Here is an 11,524-nt window from a genome sequence, read left to right on the forward strand (position 1 = left end):
TTCAAAAAAATTCAAAGTGGAGACTAACGCGAAACAACTTTATCTTACTGGTTGCGTAATGCTATTCCGAGATTGTAATGTAGTTGTAGTGGAAGGTGGAGCAAAACAACAAGCTAAGTACAAACGGCTGATGATGCATCGTATCAAATGGGAAGAAGATATAGTGAAGGATAATGACGGGAATGATGTACCAAATAGATGTGTACTTGTATGGGAAGGGACAAGTAAACAGCGCCATTTCGGAGAAATTAAGTTTAAAGTGTGCCCTATTGAAAAAATGGCTCGAGAACATTTTAAGAAACATCAAGTGGAACATTATTGGGATTTAGCCTACAGTGGCGCAGTTCTTGATAATACAGATGAAGTACGCCCTTAAAATATAATCTTGTAAATTAATTTAACATATAATTTAGCTAATACAACAAATGATAAATAACTTCTGTACAACTTAATAACAACAAAGATTATTGAAATGAAAAATAGAAGATGTATAATCATACTAAGAGTGGACATAAATAAAAGTGTTCATTGTTTCAAAAAGTCTATTTATTTATTATAGTTGGCATAATTTTATAGTTAAATCTTAATATTGTAACTAATATTTTGTTATTAAATTATGTTATTTCAGCATTATTTATATGAATTTACTTTTAATGAACGTTTAAAAACTTCTTGAATAAAAAATGTGGTCATTCCATGCGTGACACATTATCACGATTTATTACCAATGCTAATTCATTGATTTACACAAAGAAAGCAAATGAAGAAATGAGTGACTCTTCATTATCCTAACAAATCACAAATGGTGTCATCTCAAGGAATTTTAATCCGTGAACGACATTGTAGTCAAGCCCATCAAGTGCGTCCAATTAGCATATGCGCAATGGCGCTGCGATACCTATACTATTATAACAAAAGAACATGCGAGGTCCATGCATACCGCATCGCACATGAAGGTGCGAACGGAATATTCGACCTTGAAACGGCACCTTCAACCGCGATTCCCAATAACGTAGCCAAAGAAAGGTGAACCTTGGTCCCGTTCATAATCCAGCAGCCACTATTGCTGCAGCACTTTTACCAGTCGTATACGTGTTATACTTCGATGCACCGTACACTACTGATGCACGTGCATTGCTGCGATCCTGGTTAAACCCCACTCCAGAATAGATCGAACGGGATAGACTAGAGTTTTACTTTCGTTCGAAGCATCATTCTCAGTTCAGGTTTACCGCTGCGCGTACTCGCGCACATCGCTCTCGCGCGTGTGGTTCTTGTGAAACCATTCGAAGCAAATGAATGCCATCGCGTATTAAGGATACTTAATCCTTCCTGCAGTGATCTCTACGTTAAGAGGATATCATGCGCATTACTTTCAAAAAGATGTTGATCTCTACTAAAAACATCGCTAGCAGTAGCTCGTTCATCTTCATATCGCAGTGAGTATTTTTTTATATTATTTTTTTATATAAATATGACAAAAAATTTTGTGCTATTTGTTTAAATTATAATTTGATAATATACAAATTTAATAATACGTAGATATTATTAATTGCGAATATTTTTTAATATTTGTAAAAAATTCTTTGCATGCGTGTATCGAAATATAAATAGCGGAATTAATTATAAATTCATAACTTAAATAATTTATTTTTGCATTATTAAATATTAAATGCTAAATAATGAATGTACGATTAATAAAAATAGATAATTTTTACAAAGAATTATATTTTAGAAATTTGATTAATTTAGTTTTTTTTTAATAAATATGTGAGCGATTAAGAATTAATATAAGGAATAATTTAAATTTATATAGATATGATAAATATAAAATTTAATCATAAGTATTCGAATTACTTTGTTTGATCGCGACAATTCATCATTGTTAAAGGAAGGAAGAAAAAGAAAGAAACAAGGAAGAGCAAACTTTTTCTATAATATGTAAAATATGAGAGCGCATGTAAACACAGAAACAATACTTATGTAATTGAATTTTTTTCTCAGTATAAATTCTGTAAGAATTACTCGTTTCAAAATCGGGGAGAGAGGGTTGATTAAGCGTAGGTTGTTACATATCGGATAATTAGCTCATACGTTCTAACCCAACGATCGTAAACAGTGAAACGGCAGCGTTATGAAACTTTGCGAATACGAACGTGTTGAAGTCTTGGCACAACGATTTATACTCATAGTTAGCACGTTTCTCTCAGCTCGTTACTTCATCAAAGGTTAACGATTATATCGTGCGGACTTATTCAGATCTACACAAATCGACTTGCGTGGGCGATATGAAACTGTTTAATGTTTTGTAATTACTATAATTTATTGCATAAATAAAGCATCTCTATATATACTGTATCAAAAGAGATTTGTATTGCTTATGTTTATTCTGTATGTAACATCTTTTAAATTATTCTAAAAGAACGTCTCCTAGAATTAAGTACAATTTCTAATTAATTATTTGGTAACAATATATTAAGTATTTTAAAATAATTATTTGTGTTAGTCAAAATTATCAATATCAATCATGATTTTTCAATTCTGAATAAGTATGAGAATATGTATAATATTGAATATATATAGTATTGAAAAAAAAATTCCTAAGTCTCTATAATTAATATTTTTTTGAACTGTATTAAGTAAACATTTTCTTATTGCAAATAAATATTTACTAAACATAAACATATATTATTTGATTTAAATATTATTTTTTTTTAAATAAATTTATTTGCAGTAAAGAAATATTTTATGCTTAGTATCATTCAAGAAAATATTAGATTTAGGAATTTGTTTCCAGTAATATTCAAAGATTATTATGCAATCTTTAAAACAGTTACAACAATACAATTGCAGTAAATATTTTAATAAATATTAAAAATAATATTTCTAAGGCAAATTGAGATCTAAAGACATCGACAAATCAATCTTTGAGCTCATAGGCCTTTGCATCATGGACTTGATATGGGTAATTAATAACTTTCTATTGAATTATCTTAATTCTCTAATTAATCAGCAATATGTATATACGATTTGAATATTTAATTAATTATCTTGATGCATATTATATCAATTTAGTGTGTGTGTACATCATTCTTTAAATACATTACTGGAATTAAGATAATTTAATAGGAAGTTATTAATTAATATATGCGTATCAAATGCTCAATGTAAAAGGGGCCATAAAAAGATAACAATATTCCTTTTCATTTAATTTCATTCCATAAGAATTTCTAAGTTTTGTTAAAAAATTGAGAACTACGACGTTCTATTCAGAAATGATATACTTAATAATTTCTATGTGTTTAGACATTACAGAAAGATGCATCACGCAAATAATGCTTTAATACAATGTAATTTACTTTGTCGATTCTATCAGTTCTTCAAGTCAACATAGATCTTCCTTGCATTCGCAAAGTGCATGCTCGTGTTTCAACAACATCGAAGTTCCGGGTCAATAAGAATTAACAGTTTAAACATAATTGATCGAGAATGATCGATCTGCGTGTCAAAGAGATTGTTTCCATCGATTCACGCGAACGCTAATCATGGGAATAAAGAACATTACGCAAAACGATCGTAAAAGAACCAGGAAGGATTTCTTAAATGTCAGCTTCATTCGACCTCCTTTTAAGGTCTGTCTGACCATATGCTGTGCCATAAAGGCATAAAAAAATGACACAGTCCCAGTTGAGAAACTAGCACGAGATAGATGCCCGTGTTGATGAATGAATTTGTTACGGTAAACGCGCGCAATGAACAATGCTTCTAATGTAACGGGGTGAAATGCCATCGTGTCGACAAGGTCTCCAGAGTTCATTGTGATGAATTACACGATAAATTACGAAACGTGTTTCTAATCTCTATAATATCACGTATATCAGTTCCTCTGTCACATAGAGTAAATTACGTGGAATCTCGCTTGCTCTTAAATCTTGTTATACATTAGCATAGATCACAAATTCATGTATGTATACATAACTTTAATGAGATCTTATCAAAATATTTAATGTAATTAAAGCGCAAACAGCGATTACAATAGTCTGAGTTAATAAAGATCAGTATACTATGGCCTTCAAAGTTTCGTAACAGATAATATAACAAACGTGTGTCTGTCAATACATTTCAGTTTATTTGCAATACGGATGTGCAAATATATGATCGTCCACAATGTCCAATCCTCATAATTGCGCTTTCAATGATTGATTGTATCTCATCACCGCTAAGTTAGATAATAATACAACCATCGAATTTGCATAACGATTATTGGGTAATAACGGTGCTATGTTGTACTGTGCAGAATGTAAGTGCATTCACATAAGAATTCATCTCTACACGAAGGCGTTATAACTGTTTGCCACTTAGCGGCACTAAGCTATGCATGGATAAGTGGGTGTTTTCTATCTTTAGATTACAATCCACAGATTTCTTGCTCTAATGACACTCATTGGAGCTACGACCTTGCCACCCAGGATGCTACACGATCTGGATAAGCGCACGAATCTCTCTATGGAGAGATACAGCCAGGCGGAACGGGCAATCATGAATTCTCGCACGCAACTCAATCGAGGCTCGCCGTCTTGGTTTCTTGGTGCATCCCACGAGATGACCGAGGGCGCACAAAATCTCTCGAGAAAGGCTTTGCGAATCGAAACAATGGCAGTGATGCTCGTAGAAGCACTCAACATGTCATCGAAACAGGCATCCTTAATCTTGCCGACGGTAGCCGCCGTCCTTTGCCCAGACTCACCCAACTTCCTACGACTAGTATCCGAATGCAAGAAATCAGATGTACATTACAGAACGCATACGGGTCGATGCAATAATCCGTTGCATCCAACTTGGGGTGCAGCGCTGGAGGCTTACGTGAGATTCTTGCCGCCGGAGTATGAAGATGGTGTCTCCTTGCCCCGTACAAATTTGCCGAGTGCGAGAGAAGTCTCCTCGCAGGTACATGCCGGCGGATTGGACCTTAAACATCCTTATTTAATGGCGCTTACTGCGCTTTTCAGTCAATTTCTTGCTCACGATTTGGCACATACGCCTAGGATGGAATTACCGGACCGCACTAGACTCAAGTGTTGCGACGTTGATTATGAAAATTTTCATCCGGAGTGCTTCCCGATCCACGCGGAGCAGCCAATCGGATGTATGGAATATTCGAGATCAGCACCGCATCCAGGGAATTCGTTACAGGTAATTTATATAAATAAAATCTTATATAATGTTCGAGAAATCTCTTATAAATATGTCTATGATTTCTTCATATTATTATGCAAGAACTTCGGTCTAGGCAATGCCTTTTAAGATGCACATGAGGATTATATTGTCATTAGTATAAATTTGAAAGTTAATAATACCTTACGTATACTAAGAATATAATATAAAAATAAAAAATCTAGTTATTCATGAAACTGGAATGTATAAATTAATCATTTTCATCGTAAAAATAATAAATGATTCATAAAAATTTCATATTTTTGCTGCAAATTGATTTTAAAGCATTCTATGTGTAATATATGTTAAACACAAAATGCATTTCTTTTAAATAAAAAATTCTGAAGAAATTATAATCTCTGTGAAATTAATCGTTTTCCAGTATAATTATAATTGAATTTTAATTCCTTCCAAAGTTCTAGAGTTCCTGATAAAATTTTAAATAATTTTGGCGACTAAGTTATAGGAAGATTCATATATACGTTAGATATCGTTTAATACAGGGTTGCAAATTGGGTCCACGACAACAAATCAATCAGGTATCTTCCTATTTGGATCTATCACCCCTTTACGGTAGTTCTGAAGAGACAGCTAAAACTTTACGATCGGGCGAAGACGGTTTGCTAAATACGCAGAGGAAAAACTTGCCGATGGCCTCACCAAAATACGAGAGCTGTAGAAGTGCAAACAAGGCATTTCCGTGTTTCTTTAGCGGCGATTCCAGAGTAAACGAGAATCCAGGTCTCACTTTGATGCACGTGTTATTCTTACGAGAGCACAACCTAATAGCTACGGAATTGAAACGTTTAAATCCTCATTGGAATGACGAAAAACTATATCAAGAAGCAAGAAAAATTGTTATCGCCGAACTGCAACATATAACTTATAATGAGTTTCTGCCTGTTATTCTTGGAGAACATGCTCTCGATAAGTAAGTAATATTTCCTATATTATATCTAACCTATATTATATCTGATCTTGTAAAAAGCACAAACATAAGTTAATGAAAATTTTTTTCAACGGGATCAATATATATATAGCATTCGTTTGAACAGATATTCATAGTCGATTTTTATATTTAAAAACGTCTTAAGTAATGTCTTATGCTAATATGATTCTGTGATTTATGATTTATATTTATCTTAAATATTAAGATATTTATCTTAAAAAATCTTAAATATAAGAACCAACTACGAATACTGGCCGAACGTTTGGAAAAACAAAGTTCTATGGATTTGGAAAAGAAGATATTCTATATTAACCGGTACGCGATTTGCAATAATTTGCAATAATTTCGTAGAAGACTTTATCGTTTCTAATCGCTAATACATCGCTATTCATTGAACGGACATTCTGTCCGTTCTCCATTTAGTGTCTAACATAGCTTTTTATACGATGGACTACAAGAACTAATCGCAACAGTTGATGTACGCGATGAAAGATAATCAGATGGTGTTATACAAAAAGCGTGACTTCATTTCTAACGTGTATTAAATTATATATTAAGCGCGCATTAAATCATATTTTACATAATAGCATGTCGGAATCTTATAAGATTATCTTTTTTATTCTTTGCAATTTCCATATAGCGCGATGTCATATAAACTATAAATGATAATTTTTTAACATTAACACAGAATACAGTCTTTTCCGAATCGATTTATGCAATGCTCATGCTTATAATTCACATTTGATTAAGCGTTTTACTGACAAATTGTGTATCTCTCTGAACTTTATTATATTCTGTCTCTCATTCGGGTATTCTTTTTAAATGATTCCGAATTGTACAATACGTCGTACAAGAGACGTGACGCAACGAAATTACATCATCCGCCCCCGTACTTTCCAAGAGGCAACTCACATCCATACACGGTACTGCGTACGTTATTTCTTTGTTACGTATGCGAAGATACTCCTTGCGCTTGACACAGCGGGGCTACTTCCGTGGCTACGATATTCGCGCGGATGCAACTCTTTCGAACTCAGCGGCATCGGCTGGGCTCTTCTTCGTTGCTGCGCTGACCCCGAAAACCCTGGACTTGGTCGACTCACGATCAGCGCTCAAGTCTGGCGAAAGGACTTTATTGTCGGCTTTCTATGCGCCGCAGGAATTGTACGAGGCTGGTGCGATCGACCGATTGATCGTTGGAGCTACAGGTCAGTTGGAATTACTTGATATACTCGAAACACTAACCTGACTTGATATTTTTAAACGCAAGGAAAATTTATTGCTGTACAAATATAGTTATATGTACAAGTATGTATATAACTATACATACTTACTACATATATACAAGTATGAAAGATAATAAATGGATTTTGAAAGATAAAGGAGCATAAAAGCCAATGCAGGATGACAATGCAGTAATATATTACTTTAATTTACATATATATCGATAAACACTTCTATAAGAGATGGAGAAAATGTTTACGTATTTTAATCGAAAATTCATAAAGAAGTGTTTTAGAAAAATTTCATAGCACATTTTTAGAAAATGATTAAATTAATCTCACATATATGATTTTATTTTTTTCTAAATACGGATGTAATATTTGCATTTTGATTTCTGAATGTTATGATATTTGTAGTAAAAAGATTCATACAACAATTCTCAAATTACGAAATTACTCATTGTTGTCATAATGTCCAATTATTTAACATCTAGGATTTCATCCATCATTATGGTTCATAAATTGGAATTGTATCTAGCATTCACTTTGTGTTCTTTAAACATGAACTCTTTTACTTTTACATCGTAAGTGTCAAGTGACTGAATGTCACTCAAATTGCGCTTCAAGGAGATTACACAATACTGGCAATCAAGTCAGTTGTTCTTCTCCCTAAGATGGAAATCAATGCAGTACCTGTCACGTTCTTCACGGAGTGTTAAAAAGATAAGGGAAGTCATCTTAAGTGAAGGGAAATACACCCATTTAATGCGAATAGATCTTTTATCGTATTATAATACGTTCTAGTCACGAGGCGATATACTAATTGCATTACAATTTATAACGATAATACCGTTATGTCGAGTAAATTGCTTAACTATTACTATTGTCATACATCGCGTGTATGTACGCTTCTTTGATTTTCATAAAATTGACTTGACTTTTTATAGAATATCCTTACCTTTCACTTTTTCTTGAAACGCAATAATGTTATATAATAATATTTTAATAAAAATATTGTGAAAAAAAAATTGTATGTGGGTGTGTGTATGGCAAAAAAATCTTTCGTATAACAATTTACGTTTCTTCTTTGAGACCAAACGTTGTTATAGAATTAGATTGCTAAAAAAAGTTCTCATTGTACACACATACACCCACGCATCAGTATTCATCCTAAATCATAGTCTATCATTATCTAATATAAAAGTTAATTATCCAAGAAAAAATTGTGCGAATTTCAATCTTAAAAGTTCACGAAATACATACTTCTTTGTGTGAACAATAGCACGCAAACTTTTTAATTACATTGCGGAAAAGAATGTAACATTGTGAAAGTTAAAATCACAAAGACGTCTTTTTACGAAATTTTATGATATCGTGATTTAAAAAACATTGATATTAAATTTATTAAAAATTTAGTATCAAAAAGTTGACATTAATTAAATGATTTTTTGATATTTTAAAATAAAATAATAACAAAAATCAAATTTTATGAAACGGTACTACTTAATTTGCATTAACTATTATACGGAAGTAATATGAAGTATAAAAAAAAAAAAGTTTGATTTATTCCTTCAAATTTTATATTTTGTTTGTACTATATTGTTTTGTAGAACCTACTTTTTATAATTTAGGATTTTTAAAAATAAAAGTACTAATGTATAATTTTCTTAAAAACATTATACAAATGTTACGTAAATAAATTTTGTAAATTGTGACGTCCATGAAGAAAGACAAATAATTTGGACAATGTTTATAATTCCGAGTTAAAAGATTAATTAATTCTATCTTCCCAAGATACTTTCCAGATATTTATTACTGGGAAGATAGAATTAATTAATCTTTTCTCATTGACCCTTTTTTTAACTGTTAAAATTTTGAAAAAAAAATCAAAATTTTTCCTATACTACTAAATTACTACTACTAAATTTTTCGACATTTATTGCCACGATTTATATTGACATTGTCCATGAGAAATTGGTTTTAATAACGATCTAGGATGCAAGATTTAATTTCCGCGACAGCGGGACATTCTAGGAAGCCTCTGCCTCCGGGTTTAAACGAAATACTATTGGACCGATACTTCCACGATGGAAAGACCAACGATGTGGCCGTAGATTACGCTGCACAGATTATACAACAGGGAAGAGATCATGGCTTGCCACCTTACGTCAGATGGCGAAGCTTCTGTGATTTGCCGAATCTAACTGACTTTCAGGATCTGACAGGCACCGTGGCCAAAGATACTATCGAGAGACTTCAAGCAGTCTACAAGTAAGATGAAATATAGGGTGAGATATACTAATAAAGATAACCATGTCTGAGTTCATTTTCACATTTTTTTTACCATATTAAAATCAGCATCTGTATTTTTCTTTCTTCTTCTTTCCATTTTTCTCTTTCTCTCTCTTTAAAATAAATTATTGTCTTAGATTTTACAATAATTGTTAATTTCAAAAGATCTTGAAAATGTCTTCAAAAGATCTAAAAATTTTATTATTCTAATGATGTATTTCTGTTTATATAATTTATAGAAATGTAGAGGATATAGATTTGGTAACTGGAGCACTTTCAGAAGCACCAATTTTTGATTCTGTACTTGGACCAACATTCCTTTGTTTATTAGGGCGAACGTTCCGAAATATTCGTTTAGGTAAATATATATGATTTTTTCTTTATTATGTATTCTGCACAAAATAAATTTGTCTGAATAATCAACTTGAAATAAGACATTTAAAATTCTATTGATTTTTAATACAGGTGATAGGTATTGGTACGAAAATGGAAATACTCCTGGTTCATTTACGATAAAGCAGTTGGAAGAAATACGAAAAAGTACAATGGCACAAATTTTATGTCGCAATGGGGATAGGTTACAGTGGATGCAACCGAGAGCTTTTATTCTAAAAGATCCATTCTTGTAATTATATCAATTTTTTAACATAAATTTCTATTAATTAAAAATAAATTTGTAGACTAATTATGCACAAAAACAATCGAATATTAGTATTATTAGTAGCGCGTCGATATTATTATTAATTAGCAGTGCGTTAATTTTAACTAATAAAATATATTTTAATTTAATATTTTCAGAAATGATATGACAAATTGTACGATTCATACAAAAGGAGCGATGGATTTTACAGCTTGGAAAGAAAGGACAGATACAATTTAATCTAAATTTCATATTCGATCGTCGAATGTTAATATTGCTCATATTAAATAATATATTGTTCCTGATTACATTAGAGATCGTAAATTTGAAATTAGCTCTAAAGTTTAATTATTATTCTTATGTCAATTTGGATATTCTGGCATTACTACTAAAAAATAATTGATTAGAAATTTGCATTCATTAATTGGATTTCAGATTTGATTCTAAGTAAAATTTTACTTATAAATGAATATTGGTAGGAATTAAGAAGAAAAAAATCCGTAACATTATCGATTCTATTGAAAAAAATTTAATTGAGATGCTAAAGCGTCGAATATCAATACCTCATGTAACGAAAAAGAACTGTTCATAATGATCTCCATCTCATTTCTAATACACACATTATTTGTTAATACACGTTTTGTTTGTACTGCTCGTTATAATTTTATTATAAATATTATTACTGCAATTTTGATTTATCTAAACTGTAAGATTACGTAAATGCTTTTGGATATACTCGAATTACGAATATTTAACATAAACAAATTTTCTAAAGAAACTTGTAATTTGGAATCGAGTACGCTATATATATTAGGAATTAGGGCATAATATATTCTATTTTAATTAGCAATAACGATGATGGAGTAATATATTAAAAAATGTAAAAAAATGTATAAAATTTATATGCAAGTAGTTCGATCGATCGAATCAAATACATCTTTGTAATATATGAATATATGATGCTGTACTTCGAATGAGTTTAGTCTCAGGATTTTAACTTATTTTAACTTTGATGTGTATTGTTTTACATACACATGTGTTATTGCTCTAAATAAAATAATTTAACAGTATAATATAAAAGTGTCTTATTTTTGTAAAAAAAAAAAAAAAACATGCTATATACATTAATTAATCATATAAATTTTAAATTGAAAAAAGAAATATTTTAATTGCTATTAAATATATTTTTATACATATTTTTATATC

The 11,524-nt window shown here is 31.2% G+C and overlaps 2 protein-coding genes across 2 annotated transcripts in view; both read left to right on the forward strand.

The window, feature by feature from the left end:
- LOC108694804 (U4/U6 small nuclear ribonucleoprotein Prp3) overlaps nt 1-417 on the forward strand; it is a 3,341-nt gene extending 2,924 nt beyond the window's left edge. Inside the window, exon 5 of the mRNA XM_018204471.1 lies at nt 1-417. This exon is cut by the window's left edge and continues 26 nt beyond it. Within this exon, the coding sequence (XP_018059960.1) occupies nt 1-376 (376 nt within the window). The 3' untranslated portion in view covers nt 377-417.
- A 926-nt stretch (nt 418-1,343) lies between these two features.
- LOC108694802 (peroxidasin-like protein) lies at nt 1,344-10,558 on the forward strand. The gene is made up of 8 exons (XM_018204470.1): nt 1,344-1,439; nt 4,422-5,193; nt 5,718-6,145; nt 7,124-7,371; nt 9,408-9,657; nt 9,918-10,036; nt 10,144-10,303; nt 10,477-10,558. Exons 1-8 carry the CDS (start codon nt 1,363-1,365, stop codon nt 10,556-10,558), a joined length of 2,136 nt encoding a protein of 711 aa, XP_018059959.1. The 5' UTR covers nt 1,344-1,362.
- Nucleotides 10,559-11,524: the final 966 nt, after the last annotated feature.

The sequence above is a fragment of the Atta colombica genome, unplaced genomic scaffold (assembly GCF_001594045.1).
Source record: "Atta colombica isolate Treedump-2 unplaced genomic scaffold, Acol1.0 scaffold125, whole genome shotgun sequence".
Taxonomy (NCBI): domain Eukaryota; kingdom Metazoa; phylum Arthropoda; class Insecta; order Hymenoptera; family Formicidae; genus Atta; species Atta colombica.